Source organism: Phaenicophaeus curvirostris, chromosome 6 (genome assembly GCF_032191515.1).
Source record: "Phaenicophaeus curvirostris isolate KB17595 chromosome 6, BPBGC_Pcur_1.0, whole genome shotgun sequence".
Taxonomy (NCBI): Eukaryota; Metazoa; Chordata; class Aves; order Cuculiformes; family Cuculidae; genus Phaenicophaeus; species Phaenicophaeus curvirostris.
In genome coordinates this window covers 34,503,561-34,527,877 of record NC_091397.1, presented here as the reverse complement: position 1 = coordinate 34,527,877, position 24,317 = coordinate 34,503,561, and the positions used below count along the sequence as shown (strand labels likewise).

The window sequence follows — 24,317 nt, the reverse complement described above, 5'->3', positions numbered from 1 at the left end:
CATTACAGATTCCTTATTCTCACAGTTAAATCTAAGATAAGGAATGCTTTGTCATCCCTACTATAATTTCTTTGTTTCTTAAAGGATGGTATGAACATTGACTGGATCTTAAGATACTTGTTCCTTTCAACAGAACATGAGTTTGGGCATTTGCTTAGGTTTCATTTATTTCCTATTTGGGTATATAGACATATACACAATGTTAGTGTTTAAAAGCTTCCTCTACACTGTCTACTGTGTGTCTATTTTCTTCTTCTTCTTTCCCTCTTCTGTATCTCAGGTCTTCCTTCTTTATCTCAGATCCTGACTATGTCTCACTATCTTTTGTCCTCCTCTTCTACCACCTGTCTCCTACCTGTTTCTGGTTCTTCTCTCATTCTCCCTACTTCCACCCAAGACGGACTCTTTGAATTTTGAAAAATACCTTTAGAAGGGGATGATCTGCTTTGCAGGGACTGCAAAATCCTGTCATTCCAGTCCAGTTACACAGCCACTAATCTTTTGGAAACGCAGAGAAAGATCCAAGCAACTTTTGTCCTCGTATTCCACTGATGGGATGAATGAAAGGTTGGAACCAGGATTTTGCAAGTTCCTGCCATTTTCTGCAGAAGCTTGAGTTTGATTGTACATGCACAGTATTTCTCAGAGATCAAGCCTGATTCTTCTCTCGCTTACACTTGTGTGTCTATGAGTCCAGAATCTGGCCCATAGTAGTTTAGCATTAACTCAAACCTGAGATCAGAGCCTTGACTGCATTATTTTAATAATGCTTTGGTATACAAGTTATTATTAAACTAGTGCCTGAAAACAGGAATAACAGGAGCTTCTAGTACACCAGCCTAACCTATTTGAAAATAATCACTTGTTTTACAGTAGCACATTTTTTTGAGCCACATTGTGAAAACAGTGAATGACTGTCAATGTCTTGAATATCTTGTCCATAGGTGATTGTCCTTTACTCCATAATTCTCAGCCAGTCAGCCAGCTTCCTTCTCTGAGGCCTGACCATCATCACTACCCAACTATCGATGAGCCTCTTCCACCAAGTAAGCTTTAGTTTTTTAATTTATTGCATTTTTTCAGCTTTTCCTGTTAACTCAAAGAGTGTAGAGGTCAGTATGTCTTTTCAAATAATCCCATCTGTTCTGTATGCACGTTCTGCAGAACCCCGGCAATATGCACTTTTGTTTCCCTTATTTGATCCTGACTTCAAGTGTTGTCGTGTTTTTTTGGACAAGCTCTATAACCTCCCTCTGCCTTGATCCATCTTCTTCCTTAGCTACTACAAAATGAAAATAATATTTCCCTTTTTCCAGTCAGCATGTGTAGACTGGAAGGAGTGGGTCTCTGTCGGATATTACAGAAACCTTACTATAAAGCTTTCTGAGTGGTGTACCAGCAAAGTACTCTTGATATTTCTGTAACATTTGTCTCCGGGTATTCCGTAACCAACTTCAAAGGTGGTTTGGGATGGCAGTCCTTGTGGTCTGTCAGCTCTGTTTGCAGGTCCAGCAGGAACTCTTTCACTGTCAGGATGCTCCTGGGACAGGCAGGTCCAAATCTCAGTAAAACCAGCAGAAGACTGCTCGCGTAGAGTGATCTTTGTATTTGCTAATCTGTGAATTTTATGTTCATTGTGGACAGTCATGGTGTCTTCACTTGCGCTGGATACAAATGAGAAGGTCCTAAATATCATGATCAATTAGGAGACACGTAATATGGGATTTTTACCACCAGACCAACTGCTAGAGGTGTCTTCACTTGTCTCTGTGGCCTTTCCCTTGTGTGTTCCCGGATTAACTCGCTTTTTGCATTGGCACTAAGTGCCCAGCAGAGGGCACTCCATGTCCTGCAACGCGCTGCTGATCACCTTTCTGCTTTGGCACGACCAAAAGCGTGCAGTGCCTCTGGAAAACAGCCAGGCGTGTAAACAAAGCACTGTTTTCTTCAAAGTGCAAGAAGGGAATACATGCATTTGGCCTATGGTGCCCTTGAAGAATAAGCCATCATTTACCAACCGTGCTGTCAGTATTTGCTAAGCTGAGAAGAGCCCCCGTGCTGGCATCAGCTGCATGGGAGCGTGAATGATTCAAATGCCTTTTTCACAGTAAAATCTTGTTAGATTCCCAGTGTGGCCAGCAAGTGATGAAATAGGAATGGTTACTTCTGTAACAGGCAAATATTTCTCTTCCTGCCGCTCTTACCTTAACACTTTATGAAAAGGACACATTCCCCATTAGATGAATTAATGATAGGACACTGACCCCAGCTCAGGTAAATAACCAGACTGTGAATCTGTTCCATATTCTTCCATCACCAATTTAATACATTTTTCCTCTTTCTTATACTTCAAAGTCAAGTATTTTTACCATTTGTTTTCACAGGTCCTTTCACAACAGGGTTTGAGGACATGAACTGTAATGTGTGATGATACAATATGGAGGTGATATCCCTTCGTAGGATTTTATTTTAGCGTTTGCATATAACATCATTTTTACAATAAAGGCTGACACCTTAAATATATTGATCTTAATGGACATAAACTGTGCTAAGTTAATTCTGAGGGCAAAAAAAGTTGCGCTGGAGAATATCACCTAGGAAGCCCATTTCCAAAAAATTTCCATGAAATTTTAAGGTAGTTTCAAAATGAAAACTATAGCCTCAGTCTAGAAATTTTTCTTCTTCTGTCATTCACCGTCACTCTTGCAGTGTCTTCCATGTCTCCTGAATCCTAAATAAATAGTTCTTCAATCCTGTGAAAGGAAGAAATTTTATATTTTAAACTTGAGTTATATGATCAAACCTGATTTACTTCTCTCATGCAGCATTAGCTTCTGTCCGTAAGTGGGGTTGAATATAATTTGCCAGTTCTACAAGATTAGTCATGGAGAATCTTCTGGACAGCCTTCTTTGTCTTTTGAATAGTTTTCTGGATAACTGTTTCATCATAATGCCACAACAGCTGGTCTCAGACAGGAAATTTAATTTCAGACAGTTTTATTATAGGAAAGTAAGGTAGAACAGTTAATTATTTATTTAGGAATGTCAAAATGAGCAGTCTGAAAGTTAAGTCTTATACAAGATTGACAGAAAATTTACAGAGTTCATATGTCCTCATGAGGGCATTAATAGTCACCCCTTATTACGCATGTGTTTGCTACTACTGCTGGAAACCCTACAGAACTGAAGCCAGGGAAAATACATGCGCCCAGCTCAGAGTTGGTTTTGCCGAAGGTGTGACTGAGCTTGGAAAGGGAAAGACAGCGTATTTACTTTGCCCTGCCAGGATTATGGTCCTGCCGGGAAAAAAAAAAAAAAGTGATGTCTTCTGGTATAAATCAGAGCAGTTTCAAAGGTTGCTGTGAAATATGGCTAGACCAATGGAGGGGGGTCACTGGAGAAGAGAACTAGCACTGTCCCGCTCCAGCCTGTGCTCCAGCATACTCTTATTCTGGAGGTTGGATGGAGGTTAAACTAGTAGTCACGGTCTTATTTTACCTGAAAAACTAACAGAAGACCCTGAGGAGTTTTGGCTGCTTCCTAGATTACCTATGCTCCTTAAGTTGCATGAAGGCACTTGATCAGAGCTCAGAAGCAGAGTTATGTCTGTCAGTTCACCTGTCAGCCCCTTCATCTCTCTGTGCAGGTACACATCCATCTGTCCACAAATCTAGTATCATATGCATCTGAAAGTGACCTGTGTGACTTACAAGTTGACTTGTGGAAAGGCAGAAAGTGCATCCGCCACCTGCATACAATAGAAGTATCAGCACTTGCACCCTCTGGCTACCTTCCTGGGTGACAAAAAGAATTATTCAGCTTATTAGAAATGTTGCAGCAAGGACCAGTTCTGCTGCTGGCTTATCAAAAGCCGTGTGACACATATTTCCTAGTATTTTAGCATGTCAATGCAAGTGTCAGCCCATGGTTCCACATCAAGATACCCATAAAGCAATGAACAGCAGCGCTCAGATAGGCGTAGTTCATGTCTGTGCACACTGCTGCTGGATGTCTGATACATCCAATGGAGATAGCCTTCCTGAAGTTGTAATCCCATCTGCATAGTCCTGACCTTACGTTTTCACTGTTACCTCCAAGCTCTGGACAAATGTTATTGCTCCTAGATTTCTAAGTATTATGCTTAGGAGCTTAGGAACTGTAAGTTGCATTTATTTAGAGAGGCACTGCAACATAGCATCTATAGCCAGTAGGGCACAGGGCTGCATTATGAGAAGCCTTTGTTTGCCTGTGTAGTTGGGTACTAGTATTCTTTCTAAAGGTCTGTTCTTGGCTTCAGACCAATATGACCTGTTGGTGTCTTCTGTAGGCTCCCTAGAGTGAGTCTTCAGCATTGCCTACAGGCTTCTAATTATCCATCAACGTTTATTATTCTCAGTGTGTTACAGGTAAACTGCAGGAGTGTGGGGTGAGGGCTAGGATTTGACTTTTTCAATACAACAGCAAGAAAAATGAAGATCTTGGTGGTATTAAGACACATCACGTCACCTTTGATCTCACCAAGTTTGTTTCCTTGAGAATGTAGCAGATAATGCATAGCTCCAGAAGGAGTGTTCCCCACCCACATTGGTACATCTGTCACCAGTGACAGCATACTCAGCAAAGCTCGGGCCTTCAGCCTACTTTATGTATCAGTCTGATTTCCTTTGATGTGCACCTGTTATACTTAATGTGTTGTTTCTCACCGTGTTACGTTTTAGATGTTGTTTTCACAAAGCTGTGATCTTGTTCTTGAAACAGCTACAACATCCTTTGGAACCTTCACCTGGTGGGAGGAAGAGACAGTCTTCTTAAAATTACATAGCGATGTTCACAGTGAGAGGCACTGTGTGTGTTTGTATCTTTGGTGTGACTATAGGTTTTGTGTCTCTAGGGACTGAAGTACGTACAGTCAGCTCTGAAAGAAATATTGCATGTGCATATGGCTCTTGTTTTTTTGGAGTCTTACAGAATCCCAATGCCCATCTTTTACGTTTTGTGGGATTAACGTGTCAAGGGCAGCCAGCCATAAACTTGAGACAGCCTACGCTTGGCTTGGACCAGCCAGGATATGGGAACTGAGTTTAGCTAGGACTAGCATTCAGGGAATGGGAGCTGGTCATGAAGGATAGATTTCTAGACATAGCAGGCAGAGTTACAACTTCAGTCCTACTCTTAGAGAATAAGAGATAAAATACATAAAGTATGAAATCCAGCTGATCCTGAATTTGATCATAGAAAGCTATAGAAGAAGGAATTGGCTCCTCAGGGAGAAGGGTATCATAGTAAGAGGATGGGAATAAAAACAAGTGTTTGACCCCAAAGGTAATCACCATATGTGGATTTGTGTGTGAATGTGAGTGAGGTTTCTATATAAACACATGCAGAAAATACGTGCATGAATTTACATAGATATGCCATCAGCTGATTAATCATGTAGAAATATGAAGCTAGCAAGTCTAATTTATATCACTACTCTATATATTCAAAGCAGCTTGATATGTGACTTTGTTAGCTAATTCACTTCTGAATTTCTCCTGTTCCAAACACATTTTTGTCAATGTAACCATTTTCCACAAGCCATCACATACCAAATAACTTTTAGTTCTCAATCATGGGACAATTTGAACATCAGCAGGAAATAGTATAATGGAAGGCTCAGTATTATGCTGCAAACTTTCAGTCTAGTTGGTATTCATCAAAGCAATAAATTTATGATATCATATGTTTGGAGTGATTTCTAAGGATATCTCCAACCAGGCTGTGATCAGTTTTCAGGGGAGTCTTTAATTGCTGTATGATATCCTTTAAAAACACTTTATCAAAAAGAGAGAAATGAAACATGTTTGTTCTGAAACATAACAAAAAAGAAAGTGTGCTATTTGCCATATTAGCTCAGATGTAATCCTTTCCTGCTAAGGGTTGGTTCTACGTAGCTACCCCAACCTGCAATGAATCCAGCCAACTAATATTGCTAATGGTAAAATTATCCAGCCCTTCAAAAAATGTAGCCACTATGTCGCTTGTTTTTCATTGCCTATGGTAGTGAATTCCATAGGCTACCTATATGCTGTGTGTGAAATGTTTATATATATGTATGTAATGTATATACATATGTATAGACAAACACATCGTATAGATACACATTTGAATGTATACTTTGAATATATCACATAATATATATTGCTCGCATGTGGATTCTATATATAAATTCTCTCGTGTGTTTATACCCCATCTATATATATGTATGTGTGTGTACGTGTATCTCCCGCATTTAGGTTTTCTGGAAGGCATCTCACTGACAGCATCACCCCTTCTTTTTTTTCCAACCCTAGATTGGGAAGCTCGGATAGACAGCCATGGGAGGGTATTCTACGTTGATCACATCAACCGAACCACCACATGGCAGCGTCCCACAGCTGCAGCAACACCAGATGGGATCCACAGGTCTGGCTCCATCCAGCAAATGGAGCAGCTGAACCGGCGGTAAGTGCTTGCACCTATATTCCATTAAGATCTGTGCTCCCCTTTTTTCCACACTGCTCCAGTGGCTTCCTTCCTTCCCCAGTGCATTGCATTGGCTCCCTAAGGATTCTTCTTTCCTTTTTCCCCAAGTTCCAGTGTAGACGTTCCTGTCCTTGCTGCTGACGTCTTTTAGCCTGTGGGTTTGCCTGCTATGGGTGTGTCTGGCACCCAAACTTACCCACATGAGAAGCATTGTTGAGTGAAAGATGTTGCAAAACGTTCTAAACAGCAAGAGGAGGCTTTTGGAAAACTTTTTTGGAGTGACTCCTAGAAGAGAAGGGAGTGTTTTTCCAAAAGATAGAGTCACTTCTGATGTTTAACTGTAGGAGTGGTATTGATGGGTCAGCATCTAGTGCTGTGTTGCAGAGGTTTCTGACCTGACTGTTATTGAAGTAGTGTTGCCATATCAGTGTGGCATTTCTACTCCAACTAATCAGGCCTGTTGAAAGGTCTGTCTCCTTTTCCAGGGCAGAGCACTGCTCTAATAGGACTGTACACATTTCTAGACGTAGACAGATCTGCTTAGTGTTGCATTGGGCCCTGTAAATCTGTCAATTTATTCTCATCTGGCTGAGATATCCCTTAACATGGCACACATTTTCCTTTTGTTTGCCTAGTCTGCATGTAGATTTGTGTATCCTTACCTTCTCATGGTTGCTTTACAGACTGGATTTAAGAGGAATGAGAAAAAAATAAACAGTGGGTCAAAAATCCTCTCTTTTTACTTCTGAAGAGGTTTTTTGTTTGTTTTTTTTTAACAATTCCCTACTTACTGTAATGATATGGTTTCTAGAAAAAGACAAGCAAAACTGAAATTATATTCTAATCATAGCATGCAAAATGCCCTAAAAGTTTTTTAGTCTTGTTTTCTTTGCTAAGAGAAAGATCTGCAGCTGAGAGAAGAATGCGAAGTTTCAAAGTACTCTTTTCAGAGTGCAGGATATATTGGGAGTTATTGTATGTAAAAAGAACTAGGCCCTGAATGACAGTTAGAATATTAATGTAACTTCTGGAGAGCAAACCAGCCTTTTAAAGTAATGTAAGCTTTGCAATGTAAGTTGACATCGTAAGCACACTTGAAGAAATTCCTGAAGAATTTCTCCTTTTTTTCACCAAAATTAATTAGTATGGCAGGCATTTCATAACATGTTATTTCTTGCAGAGGTGAAAGATCCTGCTCAGTATTCACTTTCATGATAGCTTTTCCTCAGGATGTGTCAAGCTACCACGTTAATATTAAAAAAAAAAACCCTAAAGAAAGTGGATGTTTAACGTAGATTCTTTCAAGGGATTTACATGACTGCTCTGCCATTTAGCATTTGCCTTTAAGAGGGGTTTGGGCCATATCAAAGCTCAGCCTATTTGGCAGCCACTTAAGCAAGTCATCTGCCACAAAAACCAGAAAGCTCTATTATGGACATACATCAGGTTAGTTAGCTGGTTTTGGGGTTTTTTTAAGTTGAACTCACGTAAGCGCAGCACAACCAAGAAAGAAATTAGTGCTTGTGAGAGTCTGCATAGGAATTATAGGAATTTACCATTCTGTTAGTTGGCACAGCTTAATCATAAAACCAGCTATCTCAGAAGAAACCAAAGGGTAGACTTCCTTGCTTCAAATTTTTATTCTTCTTTATTTTCATGTAGGCTGCCTGATTACAGCTTGATTATCACTGGTTTGGTTTGGGAATCAACAGTTAATAAGACTGACATTCTTTGAATATCTCTCTTTTTAGTATTCACATATCCAATTACTGAGTGAGAAGTGTGCGGTGTTTTCAGCAGTGACATATCTCTCCTTACCCAAGTCCCAGTGGAGACTAAGGACTCTGCAACTTAATAAACACAGACAGAAGAAGAAAGCTGATAATTCTCTACTCTCTGCCAAAGATCTCTGTTGATTTCAGAAGCTGTATGCAGAGGTCTCCTATTACTCCCAAGTTTGGGAACATTTCCTAAGATTCTAGTAAAAGAGATTCATCCTGATTCTCTGAGCATTTGTCCAGCAGCAAGTAATTTCTGTATATTCAACCTGGCTGTTATAATTTTTAAACTATTTTTGTCCTAAAGCAAATTTGAAATATATCATGCCTCCAGGTTTCAGAACTGTGAGTGAACCCATTTTTCAGAAATGGTTATTTTCATCACTGTGGAGGATCAGACTTCGTTTTGAGCAGTCATTTTAGGAATACTGTTTTGTTGTATTTCAAACTTCATTATTTGAAATTTTCATCAGCAAATGCACTTGAGAATCATTTTAGGTGAGGAAACACCAAAAATAGACGTTGCTGATAGAATTAGCAGCAGCCTGAACTTGTGCTCTAACCTCAAACAATGTTTGGGCTCAAAATCACTTAGCAGCTTGAAAAAACCTGGCGACTTTTCTTTTTAAACCAATCTACTTACTTTTCAGCTTCCTGGTTTCATTTGTGGAAGGGAATGGAAAGACCAAAATATTACAATGAAGCCTGGTATTTCCAGTCCAGCCAAACCACAAAGCTTTGGAAATTCAGCTTGGAGAAAAAAACATAGCTGTGATTGAACCTAGTTCTGGTTGCTTTCTGTGTTCCAAGCTTCCTGTTAGCTACAGGGCATGCAAAATTGGAATCCAGGTGTCGGGCAAGCTCCAAGGAGACATCCATACTTCATATTTTAAAGACTATTCCTCTTTTTTTACAGCACTCCTGACTTGCTTACTTGTTAACAAAGCAGATAACAGGCCTGTTTTGTTCAATCTCTGTTGGAAAGATCTTTTGTACCACATATATAGCTAGACTTGTCTTTGCACTAATTTAAAAGGTAATAAGTAACATAAGAAGTTCTAACTGTAATCATTAAGACAACCACAGCACAGTATTTCTAAACCTCTATTTCTTTGACAAATCACTTTGAAAGGAGACTGAAATTTCCAGAGGCATTCCCGTAACTTTTGCACTTCCAGTGTTTTCTCCAATTACTTTAGCATTTTCTGGTATTTATATATGATGATTTTATAGTATTGAGACCCAAAAGAAAAGTGTAGCCTTTTGTTGGCATACAACTACTGTTACTCTTTAAGGTTTGCCAATAGGGATTTTCTACCATCTAATTAAATTGAAGCTGCAAGGGGTTTTTATGTGTGTACTTATATCCCTTGATTATGTGAACTCCTTTTTCCCCCTTTCTGTTGCATGTGAGCACTGTAAAACTCCTCCAGTACTGGAATGGAAGGTTCATTTAACTGCCTACAGTTAAGTGAATAAAAATACTAAATTGGGGTCTAAAACTAAGGGTTTAAAACTACAATAAATTCTTGCTGTTGCAAAACCTGCTGTCAGAATTTCCTTGTAAAGATGGAACACAGAACCCTCAATTTTTTAAAAAAAGACTTCTAAAGTTGCTGTTTATTGAGCTGTCAAAATATACACTAAATGAAGTTTCAAATGACTTTGAGTACTGGGGGACACACATAGTACTGTAAAAATTTAGCATAAATCTATTAAAGCTTTAATTATCTTTCTTAATTATCTCCAGCCCTTCTGCTCAAGATTGGGTTGCAGTTATCTACAGGAGATACTCTCTGTTGAGAGATGTAAAAGCCAAATCCTAACTGCTTGTCTTTAATGATCCTGTGTCACTTTGAGGAGCTAGCTCCCGACTAATTTCTAATCCAGAATAAAGTATGCGTTAACAAATAAAGTAAGAGAAAGTAAGTAAAATTTGTAAGACAGGCCTTGAGATGAGGAAAGGAAAAAGAGTGTAAGGCAGAAAAATGAGAGACAGACAATGCTGTATGAGCTTAAATGCAGATAGTAAAGCCATCCTGTTTTATACACATACAGAAATGCAATCCAGAACTAAGGATTAAAAATGTTGAGGTGGAGCAGAAGTTAATTAAAATAATTAAGAGAGCCTATTTTTTTTCTTTTCTTTCTGCTTCTTTCTCTCTGTCCTTATGGTTTCATTTTCTTTTATCTCTCCATGTAAAATGCATTTTTTTCTTCAGTGTAAAATACTTAAATTCATAGCTTACCAGCAGAACCAAAGAAGTCTTGACCCTATCCATCTGTTCGTATGAGTGAACAAGTTACCCGGAATTTACTCTGCCTAGTGCAGATTTGGGACACTCCAGGTTATTCCCGCATCCAGATATATACTTCGTTCCTGAGCTGATAAAGTACTTAGGACTAGGCTCATTCCTAATACTATGATCAGTCTGATTGACATCAAGCAATGCAGAAAGTAGTTCCATGATTAGTATGGCAATGACATTGTAGGTTTTTTAAGGCATTCACAGGTTTTTATTTAGATTTTTCTTCTGTCGTCCTTTTTACCGTTGTTTGCTTATCTCTGTGTTATTTGATCTTCCTTGTTGAGCAACTAGTCACCATCCAAGCTAAATCATAGAATCATAGAATCACCAGGTTGGAAAACACCCACTGGATCATCAAGTCCGACCATTCCTATCAATCACTAAGCCATGCCCTTCAGCACCTCATCCAACCGTCCTTTAAAAACCTCCAGGGAAGGTGACTCGACCACCTCCCTGGGCAGCCTGTTCCAGTGCCCAATGACCCTTTCTGTGAAATTTTTTTTCCTGATGTCCAGCCTGAACCTCCCCTGGCAGAGCTTGAGGCCATTCCCTCTTGTCCTGTCCCCTGTCACTTGGGAGAAGAGGCCAGCACCCTCCTCTCCACAACCTCCTTTCAGGTAGTTATAGAGAGCAATAAGGTCTCCCCTCAGCCTCCTCTTCTCCAGGCTAAACAACCCCAGCTCTCTCAGTCGCTCCTCATAAGATTTGTTCTCCAGCCCCTTCACCAGCTTTGTCACTCTTCTCTGGACTCGCTCCAGAGCCTCAACATCCTTCTTGTGGTGAAGGGCCCAGGACTGAACACAGTATTTGAAGTGCGGTCTCACCAGTGCTGAGTACAGAGGGAGAACAACCTCCCTGGACCTGCTGGTCACGCCGTTTCTGATCCAAGCCAAGATGCCATTGGCCTTCTTGGCCACCTGGGCACACTGCTGGCTCATGGTCAGATGGCTGTCAACCAACACCCCCAGGTCCTTCTCCTCCAAGCAGCTTTCCAGTCCTCTTCCCCTAGTCTGTAGCACTGCACAGGGTTGTTGTGCCCCAAGTGCAGGACCCAGCATTTGGCCTTGTTAAACCTCAGCCCACTGGTCTCAGCCCAGCGGTCCAGCCTGTTCAGATCCCTTTGGGGCCTCCCTACCCTCCAGCAGATCGACACTTCCACCCAGCTTAGTGTTATCCGCAAATTTGCTAAGGGTGCACTCAATACCTTCATCCAGGTCATTGATAAAGACATTGAACAGGGCTGGACCCAGCACTGAGCCCTGGGGAACCCCACTTGTCACTGGCCTCCAGCTGGATTTCATACCATTTACCACCACTCTCTGGGCCTGGCCATCCAACCAGGTTTCCACCCAGGAGAGTGTGCGCCTGTCCAGCCCAGAGGCTGACAGTTTCTCAAGCAGAATGCTGTGAGAAACTGTGTCAAAGGCTTTACTGAAGTCCAGGAAGACCGCATCCACAGCCTTTCCCTCGTCCAGTAGGCGAATCACTTTTTCATAGAAGGCGATCAGGTTAGTTTGGCACGATCTGCCTTTCATGAACCCATGTGTCTAATCCCACTGATCCAAATATGGACATAGCACTTGCATTCCCATGTTGTTCACTCAGGTCATGTATTGCATTCTGTTCTAGTTTTCTGTGGCTGTTGTATCAATTAGATTGTAGCTCTTTGATGTCACAGAACCTACTAGTTTATGTTCCATATGTCCTACCAAAATGGAAGCGTTCCCAACAGCTGACCACGTGGTATCATAATAAACACTTTGTGAACACTCTTAGCAGCCTTTACGTTTTTAGGGTTGAACATGTGAATCCAGTACTGGAATAAGAAAGACTGGATAGTACTTAGTGCATCACAGGAGTGATCCTTACTTCATTGGTTATGCTACTGTAATGAGAGGGGGAAACCCTGATCCACCAGTAGTTTTAGATTCCAGATGTCCAGATGGTTTAAAGGGAAGCCTGTTACCAACCTGTAAGCTAAATACCTGTCTAAGTTTGACCTTTGAGTCTTCCTTGCTATGCACACTCTGTAGCTATTTGTTAGTCATTGCTAAATGCTGTATTTGCGTAGTAATGGTTGTCCCAAGTCTGAGTAGCTGTCAGCTGAAGGAGAAGAGTCAGGCGTGGTCTTTTACTCTGTCATATGTTGAAGACAGAAGTAGTGGAATAATTCAAAAACAGTGCTTATTGTTAAGGTAGAAAGCACAGGAAAGCTTTTCTGTTAACTAAAGCGCATTGTTCCTTTCTCTGAATGTAGATACCAAAATATCCAGCGAACTATTGCAACAGAGCGGACTGAAGATGAAGCTGTAGTAAACAACAGGGTGGAGAGAGTTCCCACTGGAGGAGGAAGTGACTCTGAAGCAGAGCCTTCTCAGCCAAGTTCAGGTATTTGGGAAAAAATGCTATTGAGTGCCTTGTTCAGTGCCACTTAGTGATGACATTTGGTTCTGGGGAGATCTGCATTTTCGCAGGAGACTGGGACTTTATTACGCTGGGTTGCAGAAACCAATTAAAAGAAAAGAGGTTTAGACTTGAAGCTACAGGTTTTAGACATTACTTTGCAGGTACAAATCTAGATACAGTTCTCTTTTAGCAACTACTAAGACAGACAAAGTATTTTTACCTTAGTAGAGGGCTATTTGAAATGAAAATGGAAAAAACATCTGTTTTATGTTCAGCTTAGTAATTGCAAAAATGATGCCATCTTATTATTGCTGCAGTGTGATTTTGATCGTGGGGCACTGTTGTTTATTCTCTCTGGGCATGGCTTCTGTGATGCCACATTTGCCCATGTGGTCACACCTGCAGTGACCCTGGCATTGAGGATGAAATAAATGTGCTTTTATAGCTGCCGTTTTGCGATAGCTATGAGCTGATCTAAGTGTGGGCTGCCACTGAAGGAGACACAGCACTCAAACCATTATTCCTTGGCAGGAGGCGCTTTTCTGGTGACTGTAGAAGGACAAGGATTTCCCACTTCTACGGGGTTTATGTGCTCAGTTCTGCTCCATAAGTTGATACAAATTAAAAGTAATCCCTTTGCATCTGTACTATGCACATCCCAAAAAACATGGACTTGCCCAAAATAATCCAATTACAAGTAAAAGGCATGGTTTTGCAACACCAACATGGATGTGAGTGGCTGATTCTTGTCACCAAATGCTTTCTGCTGGTGAACGCCTCAGGCTGAACTGGGAAATCAGATACCTCTAAAATCAGCAATGGAAGGAATCAGTCAGCACTTGGGTGACAGTATTGAGCAAAACCATCAGCTGGTAAAACCTGTTGCGGTCACATTGGTATTTAGAGACAGTAGTAAGTATGACAGAGAGTTTTATAACATATAGTACAGAAAAGCATCCAGCCCATGCCCTGCTACTTTGAGCACTGCAGCACTAACTGTAAAAAGAACATCTACCAGTTTGCCCACAGGTTCGTCTTGGAAACATAAAGAAGGCAGGTACATTGGGCAGGATGGTGATTTTTTTTTTCTTACTATCACTTTTGCAGCCATTCACTAAAGGTTAAGTAATAAGCTGTGCTTGCTGCTACATTAATAAGATTTTGTTGACTTTTTTTTATTTGTCCAGAGATTAGGAGAGAAGGTTCCCTTTCTCCTGTGAATTCTCAAAAAATCACCTTGTTGCTGCAGTCTCCAGCTGTGAAGTTCATCACCAATCCCGAGTTCTTCACTGTGCTGCATGCAAACTATGTGAGTAATTACAATTTGCTTTCTCATGCTGCTGAATTTGGAATCCAAACATGGCACTCTAGACCTTCAGGGAGAATGCAGAATGAATTTGGGTTGCATGACTTGGTGTTCAGTTGTCACCAGACCAGGTTAGGGACAGTACAGGCAGGCCACTCTAAGGAGACTCTTACTGGGATTCTGCTTCACACAAGGAACCTCCTGGTACAGAGAGGCTCATTAGCGTTCTCCTTCGAGAATAAGGAGGAATCCTTGGTTTCAGCTGGGTTGATTGTATTGTCTGTTTTTGTATGGAGTGAGGTTGTTACCTTTCAAGCCATATTCCTGAGAAATTTTACTTGAGTACCACCAAGTCTCAGGGAAATAGAGGGGTAGAATTATTAACTACTGCTGTCTGCGCTCCTAAGAAGCAGGTGGACATAATGCGATCAAAGGAGTATTAATTTGAGTCAGTGTAGCTACTTTGGTTAGAAGAAGAATGAAAACTAATTCCCCAAAATCCAAATCTTTTTTTTTTCTCCAATAACTCAGCGAGTCTGCATTTTTTTGCAAACCTTGTGTGGGGTGGAAAAATTGTAATGATAGGTCAAGCAGGAAAAGCAAATAGGGAAATAAGACAAGCAAATGCAGTCCCAGTTTTCTGTATCTTGAATGTAGTTCTATTAAGCATCTACACATGACTTACGAATATTTAATTCTAAGTGGGTATGGCCTTCCTTTTGGAAAGGAAAAGAAATTAAAACACTTCAGGAGTTATCCTAGGACAGGTCTTTAGCTAACTACAGGCATCGAGTTTTGGCTCTGGTGCTTTGTGGGTTGAAGCCAGATGTCTATCTCCAAGCTTCTGAGAAGTTATTACCCATAAAATCCTTTAGAGGAAGAGACATATTAACTCATCTGACATTATCTGAACTCGGTTATGGAGTGCACATAATTTCTTACATTGACAAGTTGATATATGAAGATCTAAACCTGGGAGCAATATCATTTTCCTTTGACATAGCTGTTTGCAAAATGAGCAACTGATTCCGAGGTGGTGTAAGAAACAGCTCACACTTGACTGAATCCCACTGAAATAATAAAAGCTAAGAGAGGCCTTCTGCTGGATCTTATAAAGTTGTCTCTGAGCACTAGAATAATCCATTGAAACATCTCTCAAATGGTAATATAAATTCTACTTGTACAGAAATAATGGCCCACCTAACCTTTGGTTTAACGCAGCTGTAATATTTTAACTACAAGCCCCTATTAAAATTTCAAGCTATTCATTAGGCCATTGGAAGCTGTGACTGGAAAATACTGTCTGGCAGTTAGAATTAAAAGGGAAAGGCTCTAACTTTTCAGATATTTTATTTCCATGGAGGGATAAAACTACATTACATTTTTTGTTTCCCTAGTGCAGCCAAGAGATACTCAGACAGTCATTGATCACACATTGGATTAAAATAAAACTTCTGTCATGGAGTAGGCTGGGATCTTAGCAATTTGTGACCATGAAGCTTTCCTGGGTTATAACCAGGTAATATCTTCAGGGCAGAGATAATTTCTCTGTGATTTCATAACATTTACCAACTCTTGCCATAGTTAGGGACCCTGTGTTGCAGGGATTATTCTCTTCTCAATGGTACCACCACGATAAATCCTTAGAAAATGGAAGTAATACTTTTTTTGCATTATAGTGGTTAAAATGCATTAAAATTACACAGAAATTGAGGATTCAAAGCTGTTGGATCAGGTTCTCCCGGCAGTTTACAGTTGTGCACACTGAGGCTCACTTCACTGGAGACATGAGTCCTCCGGTGATCCTTTATTACTCTAGTGATTAATACACCCTTTGGTCTGACAAGCAGAATTAACACACTTGTTTTCTCTCTAGTGAAATGCTCAGAAACGTTGAAGGTTTTTGTAAGGTTTCCTACCTTGTCGGGGGGAACTTTTTTCCTGACGTAAAAGATGCCAAGAGTAGCCTGTAGGTGAGAAAGTATTGTCACCACAAGTGTTGTTTGTGGTGCTCTCTCATTGAATACTCTGTGGCAACAAATATAATTCATTTTGGTCGCTCTTCTGCAACCAGATCAGCACTAACTCACTCAGACCTGCATTAGGGCATGTTCCTCTAAGAGGTGCATTTAAAGCCCATCGTGAGATACAGCTAGCTGCCTGCAGGGTGGCGTTCTTTTGACTCATGAAAACATCTTTATCTGGCATGTTTGTGGTCATTGCAGAAACAAATTTCCAGTTCCACAAAAGGATTCATACCTTCCAAAAACAGACAATTGAAACTGTCTGTTTCTGACCTCTGGCTACAATTGACCGCAGCAAGCTTGGATGTGGACATCTTCACTGCAGTTCATGAATCCTATCACAAGCATCTTGATTTGAATTACAGCATAAATACATGTTCACTGCTGTCTTTGCATCTCTCTGACATCACACAGTCACACAAGCAGTGTTTTGGTTGGCCAATGAAAGCAATGAAATAAGCACAACTACATGCATCCTGAGTGTATGGTGTTTTAGCTGAACATATCTTTTTAGAGTGCATTAGAAAGGCAGTTTATGCACAAGCTAACTGTGCATAATGTGTGGGATGTTTTCACTTCCCAGATTTTATTTCTTCTAAATGTTTATATAAAGTAGTTAATCAAATCAAAGCAGTGAGATGGAAATGGTTCTTGACTTTAACAGGATTTGTTTCCATTCTTTGGGCATATGTCCCATGAGATAAACAAATACATTGTTTTAACATAAGAACTGGTTTCCTCACTTCTGTTTTCCATCTCACAGAGTGCCTATCGAGTCTTCACTAATAGTACCTGCTTGAAGCATATGATTCTGAAGATCCGTAGAGATGCTCGTAATTTTGAGCGCTATCAGCACAACAGAGACCTGGTAAATTTTATCAACATGTTTGCTGATACCCGACTGGAGCTTCCTCGTGGCTGGGAGATAAAAACTGACCAGCAAGGCAAGGTAAGTGTGCCAATGAAAACAATCACTTGTTTAACACAGCACATCAGGCTACTTGATCACTAAAGGTTCCTTCCTTCTTGACTTAAAGGCAGTGAAGGTTTGGTTTAAACAATACAAACAGAAAGCAGGTTTATTTTAGAAGCAGAAAAAGCTTCAAGAGCAAATGTTTCAAAGCATAGTCATGATCCTCTAGCTTTCAGTGGACTTGCCATGACTGCAAAATTTGGCTTAGTGTCTTTGCCTTCAAAGAGGCTTTGCTGAATGACTTCTGGAGTCACCTAATAGGCTAAAGTGATGTTCACTGGTAATTTTTTTTATTCTATTCTGTCTTGTTTATTTCATGGCTATTAGACATTATTTTGACCTGCATAACTTCAGGTATTTTCCAAGAGCTACTGTAGCTTTGCCTAAGAAAGTCTGTCATTTGCAGATATGTTCCAGGAACTGTGCCTAAACAGGGTATTTCACAATTGCCAGTAATTTTCACTTTCTGATCCCACAATACCATCACAGTGTTAGCAATCTTCTTACAAAAAAAAAAAAAAACCAAAACCCAAAACAACGTTGTTTCTGTGTGTTTCAGTCTTTCTTCGTTGACCACAACAGCCGTGCTACCACTTTCATAGATCCCAGGATCCCGCTGCAGAATGGTCGTCTCCCTAACCACCTGACCCACAGGCAACATCTTCAGCGACTTCGTAGCTATAGTGCTGGAGAGGTAACAGTGCTAGTATCAATACAGTTACTTTTGACAGTAATCTGTAGAATTAAAAGCACTTCTTAGCTTTGAAATGTGTTTAAACATACTATGTTGTGGATTTTTATCTTCCAAAGGAAATAAGGATTTTTTTCTTTCCAGAGAGTTTATCTCAGAGCTTTCTAGTAATAAAGGTTTATATTTTGACTGCTTTCAGAATAAAATAATGAACAAGTAAAAATAAATAACCAAAATTAAACAATGGCAAAATAGATTTTAAAAGCAGAATCTATTATTGACATCCTAATCTTGCTTTATTAAAGGTAAGTCATTCATTATTTTTATGGCCTGATCCTTCAGCGGCATCATATCTTTCTTCATTCCTCGCTCTGGCACTGTGCTTTGTAGAGATATAAGATGTAGCAATGTATGTTGAGGTTTGCTTCCCTAGTTGTCAGTAACATTAGAGATCTTTTCTGTCTATCATGGGGATGATTTTTATCACCGAAGGATACAGGCAGGATTGATAGAAGCATAAATCCTGGCTTTGTATCATGGATTTAAAGAGGAAAAAGCACCAACAATGTAATTCTTCATATAGCAAATCCATATAGTTGAAGAGTTGTAAAGATTGAAGGTGGATAGCATAGATGAGTTATGGCCATAGAATCTTCCTCTTCCAGAAAAACATCCAAATTGTGAAATTATCATTAAAATTTATTGCAACAGGACCAGTCTGAACGCCAATCACTGCCAAATGGGGTTGGGGTTGGGACCCTGCTAGGGTATGAGGTCAGTACTTCAGGACCTAAAGAAGACTAGACATGGGTAGCTTGGGTAGTTTTTCCCGATCTTGAGTGAACATACAACATATTTTCTGAAGACAGAGTTGTATCAATGTATCTGTTTCAATCATATCTTCCCACCAACTTAGCAACTTTTCTCTGTCAAATGCCTGCAGTTTAGTGTTGCTATTGTGACTTAATTATTGATATGAATGTGGAAGTCACCTGCTAATGATTCATATTTGGGCCCATGCTTGCCTGGAGCTTGCTTACAAATTCACTGTGTCAGGGACAGAAACCTGGGCAACCTGGATGACATAACCCCAAAAATACACTTGGGTTTGCAAGTGCTCATAAGGTTGGCAAAGAACTATTTGCAATAAACCCAAAATATCAAGTACAAGGAAGGGAAGGAAAAACACTGAATACTTTTGAAAAATGATTCTCTGGGGAAATTGTAAACTGTTCATTGGGGCTACTGATTTGCATGATTGGCCAATGAAGCAGGGCTTGCTATCTAGGGAGCCATCAGCTCTGGGGCCTTCATCTTCCTGGCTAGGTGGCCCAGGTCCCACAATGTTTCTGCACCTTTGTCATAGTCAGTAGCTTCCCCTCTGGAAGTATCTGCTGCTCCACTGGAAGGACTCTCATTGGTTTCCAAGAACTTCGGATAAGTGCCTAAAAGCCTACCATTTGCGAGGAAAAGATTCAACTGTTTGCAACTCAGCCCTTTTTTTTTTTTTTTTTTGAAAAAGCTGCATGTGCCATGCCATTTCTTCCAAGTATATTTGGATGTGCTTTTGTCCTATAAATTGTGTCTGTAGGGATACATTTGAGGCTTTGTCCTGGCTGTGTGTCAGCTGTCTGCAGTGCAGCTAGTTTCTTTGCTGAGCAGGTTGTGTGACCTCTGGAATCTGTCATCAGGATGGTATGAAGGACCAAGAAAGACAACCACCAGTCTTGAACATTATGTAGAGATGTCAGACAAGCCTGAAGGAGAGCAGAACAGCGCACCTTCAATTATAATTGTTTGCATGTGCCAGAGAGGGTACAGAAAAGAGACAGGGTGATGAAAGGAAAAACTTTACCCCCTGCCTTGGCACACACAGCTGACATCTTGCCCAAGTGCCCAAATGAGTTGCCAGAATGTCATGTGGGTTTCCCAGGGACTTTGAGACAGAGTGATGAGCTGAGGCAAGAGCAGACAAAAAATCACAGGCAGATGAGCCCAAAGCAGGGAAAAAAATACCCCAGCTTCACACACTCAGTAATTGCTCTTAGCCGAGGTGTAGAAGAAATTATTATGTTTCTAGGAAATTGTGATCTCAGTACTAAACAGTGGACAAAAGAGCAAATGTAATGTCTGGGGTTCTTAGAAAATTAGTAGAAAGATCTGTTTCATCTAGGAGAGGACAGGCGTTACAAGAACTAAGTTTTGGTAGTAAAAGCTAAACCAATTAAATCAGAATAAAGCACAGTTGAAATTCACTGAGAATAGCGGGTATCAGATCTCCATTTCTTCATACTTTCAGGCCGAAATGTAGCACAAAGCCAGTTTTGTCTTAGTCACCAACAAGTTTCTTAGCTTCCTGGCCAAAGGCAATCCAGTGAACAGGTTGTAGTGCTGAACTAAAAACAGTGATCTCCTGCATTCCCTTCCATGACATCCATGAATCTTGTAAATCCTTCTGGTCTGTCAAAATATGGCCCTGATTCCTACCTAATAGTCTGTGATGCTGAATAGTATACATTGCAATAATAATAAAAAAAATTATTTTCAGTATTTCAAATGGACTTTTAAAACTCCCTTATGAAACCGGAATATAAAAATATGCTTTGTCAAACATGGCAGTTTTCTTTGGTTTATGATACTTAAAATTCATTCTCGGTAGAGAATAATAATAGCAATTTCACAGCTTCTGTAGAAGGCTGGCTATTGCTTCCAAGTACCTTTTTTTTTGGACCTATCCCAACTGTTAACAGGCCAAGCAGAGATTAAGACTGCCCTCTTTCCCTTAACTTGTGTACAGTGCACTGTTGGAAAAAAATACCTGTGCACCTAGTAGGATTCTATTTCCCTCTCCCAAGAAAGAAAGCATCCATTTCATAATTTATTCTGTAATATTTGTGCTTTTTTCATTTTGAAATATCCTCCTAAATGAAGGACTTCAGTAAAAATATTTGATATCCATCTGAGTATATTCTTGGTATTAAATGGTATTATATATTAATTTGACAAAAGTGCTAGAGATTCTTTAAGGGTATCAGTCTTTTTACAAGAAAAAAGTGGTTGATGCTGCTCTTGGTTACCTGATTTTCGAAAGAAAGTTCAAGTATCTATACTGGCCATCACTAACCAAAAGAACATAGGTCACTAAGTGCTTCATTTCCTTCTGCCACTGCTATAAACAGAACAAGTCAGAAGCGCTTTCCATTCCCTAAGTAACGCTTAAGGACTTTCCATCTGTAATGGAAACCAACACGTATGATTACAGGGTAGAGATTTTAAAGACAAAAAGAAGAAAGAAGCAGATATCATAATGGTGTGGCAAGACTTTCTGGTTAGCAAGAAAAGCAGAGGAGGTGCTGGGATATAGCAGTATATAGATCTCCTTACTGATCTGGACCACAAGCAAGCAAGCAGCAGGACTCAAACAGGCAGGAGCTTCTCAAATCCAGTGGTGATATAAAACCTAGGAAATGGTATGTATATCACTGAAAGGCTACTGTGATAGTTTGGACTCTCCACTGTGGTTGCAATATCCCAGGATCAATTGCAAAGCTCTTAAACCCTGCCATAAACCTGTCAGATTACCCCGCACTGGATGAAGCAGGTCATTATGTCATTAGAGGGATCACTCTTTTTTTTAATTAGTGAATAATGTGCTAATCTAAATTAAATTACTCAATTAGAAAGTCAAAGCAGACAAGGCAGTGGTGATTAAACACTGAATCGAAGCAATCAATTTTACTATATTGACTAAAAAATTAGAGGAGTGTTAGCAAAACAGAAGTTAATTAGACAGCTGGGAGTTTTCCTTTTCTGTTGCCAGAGAAAAACTGTTTAGAGGTGTAAATGTGTAAAGACCATGATCCAAACACAGCATTAGTGATGCCTAGTGATGGTGATAAGTACAGCACCACAGGCATGTGTAGTTTATTATTTTAAGGTGTGTACATATCTAGGTACTTACAATCTACAGGAGTTTGGTGGTTAAACTTGAATTGGGAAGAAGGGTAAGGAGAAGCAGAGGTTTCTCTTCACAAGCTCTGGACGAATTTCCTTTCAGAATTCTTGCTTCAGGAGAAATATGTTCAGGCACACAACTCAGCAGCACAGGAGAGCTAGCCAAAAGAAAAGAAAAAAAACAACAAACCCAAACCAAGTGACAGGTGCCGAGGGGAAAATCTAGTCACAGGCTGAGCAGAAGTACTATGAAGTTCCCAAGAGACAAGCAAACGCCAGCTGGTGTTAATTTTTGTGGGAGACAGGTGTTTCACTCCTGTTACACCTCCCTTTCCCCCTTCCTGCCTTCTATTCAGTAAAACTATGTAGCAGCAAGGCCACAGGATTTGTCTTTGCCAAACATGGGTCAGAGACCACCCTTAAGAACAGGCTCACCCACTATCTGCGCTCAAAGGTGAGAAGGGTTGGACCAAGGTCAGCACATCAGTCTGTTAAGTACTGTGGGCTTGCCAGTTCTCCCTGACACTAAGATAATGCTTGTAGTCAGCAGACATATACCAAGATAAAAAATGTACAAGTGAAATCATAACTGAACAATGGAGCAAAACATTTATTATGCACTTTTACAGCGGTTTTGTGTTTTCAATTACACCATGTTTTATTAGAATCGTTAAGATTTTTCATTGTTTAATGTATGTATTGACACATATCAAGTGCATTGATTGATATCTTGTTACATATAAATGCTTTATGCTTTATGTGCTCCAAAGGCAATTTGCCAGTCACATTTTGCTCCTTGGTTTTCATTTATATCCAGTTGGATGACCTGGTATTTGGCTGTACCACTGAAAATGGATTGGCATCATTTGCTTGGATGCAGAGCTAAGCATTTAATATATTGCAGTAGTGGCAATTTCTTCCTGAAGTAGTTGCCAAGTACTACAATTCATGCACTGAGAAAGGAGCAGCTGTTAGCCCAGTAGAATTCCTAATTCATCTTGTCCTGATGCAGAGTGTCCTCACACTGATTTTGTAGCAGTACTCCTCTGTTGGCTTCACTGTGGCCACATTCTGGAGGAGCACGTATGAGAAAGAAGTGGGCTCCCCTCAGCTTGCACAAGTCCCCAGAGAGTTACACACCAAGTCGTGACTTGCTGAAGACAGCTTGCCAGACCTGACCATATGGCTTTTAATTTTCTCATACCTAAATGTTTTCCCATCTGCCTTCTGACATGATTCCATTCACTAGGTACTGTGGTTCAGACCGTGGCATTCTCTAAGTGCCTCAGTTAAGCCGTAGTGATAAAGCCTCTTCTTACTACTCTTTATCAGCTCTTGTGATTATGTTATTTTTTTTGGTGTATACAATTCAGTCTCTGTTTCTGGTTGTGCAAGTTAGGCAGCCCCTTTTGTGATATAGCCCTTTTTGTCCTGCGATGTTGAGAAATATAACTTCCTTGTGTTATTTCCAATATTACATTTCCCTCCAACAGTGCTGAGTGAATGTGTTGCAGTGTTGTGAGGTTTTGTCTTTTTTCAGATTAACATCACTGTAAAAACCTCAATGTAAATGCAGTTGTACTAGAGTAAGAGACTGTATGATGTTACAGAGATTTTGTTTTCCTTGAACCAGAGAACTCCATCATTGCAATACCTTTATGAACTTGCATTTGCTTCTGGATTCTGGTGCCTTCACTGCAGCAGTGATGGCTGTGGATAGTGGTGATTATTTGGAAGCACAAAATTTCCTGCCTTTTTTATGTTGGCTGAAGTATAAAGCTGTAATTTGCATACGAGCTTCCTGTCCTTCAGTCAGTCAGCACCATAGACCATTCCGAAGGTCACAGAAGTAAAGATGAGAAACATTTTTACTGAGCCACGTGTTACAGATGGTCAGGTTTGATCATTCTATCCTCTTCCTCTGATGTTGTAGGCCTCTGAAGTCTCTAGAAACAGAGGAGTTACTCTGTTGGCCAGACCAGGCAATAGCCTCGTAACAGCGATTCGAAACCAGCACCATCACGAGACTTTACCTCTGGGTAAGCCAAGTTTCTCTCTTTTTTTCAAATCAGTGCTCACCGAGATGATTTTTAGAACTTCTCATCAACCATATGTGCTGCTTCACGTTCGATCAAGTACTCAGCTTGCTCTGGCTTAGGCTAAACTTCCCAAGTGCAATTCAAGTTGCATATTAAGACCTACAAATGATGTTTGCACCAGACACCTAAGAAACAGGATTCTCTCTCCAGGGCTTTTTAAGTTAAATTCACCCAATGTTGTTTGACAGTCAGACTTTAGATGTAGCTCTTACACTTGTAGCACTGGGAAATGGCAGCAAGCCCCTTTGCTTTAAAGTTTGTGACACTTTTTGA

General features: G+C 40.2%; 1 protein-coding gene across 4 annotated transcripts in view; it reads left to right on the top strand.

Moving 5' to 3' along the window:
• Positions 1-24,317, top strand: part of HECW1 (HECT, C2 and WW domain containing E3 ubiquitin protein ligase 1) — a 277,673-nt gene that overhangs the window by 205,124 nt on the left and 48,232 nt on the right. For all 4 annotated transcript variants that reach the window (XM_069859743.1, XM_069859745.1, XM_069859742.1 and 1 more), the window contains 7 exons: positions 945-1,046; positions 6,333-6,483; positions 12,849-12,979; positions 14,185-14,306; positions 17,091-17,276; positions 17,860-17,994; positions 23,879-23,984. In XM_069859743.1, coding sequence (XP_069715844.1) covers positions 945-1,046; positions 6,333-6,483; positions 12,849-12,979; positions 14,185-14,306; positions 17,091-17,276; positions 17,860-17,994; positions 23,879-23,984 — 933 coding nt within the window. The remainder of the gene's footprint in view (positions 1-944; positions 1,047-6,332; positions 6,484-12,848; positions 12,980-14,184; positions 14,307-17,090; positions 17,277-17,859; positions 17,995-23,878; positions 23,985-24,317) is intronic.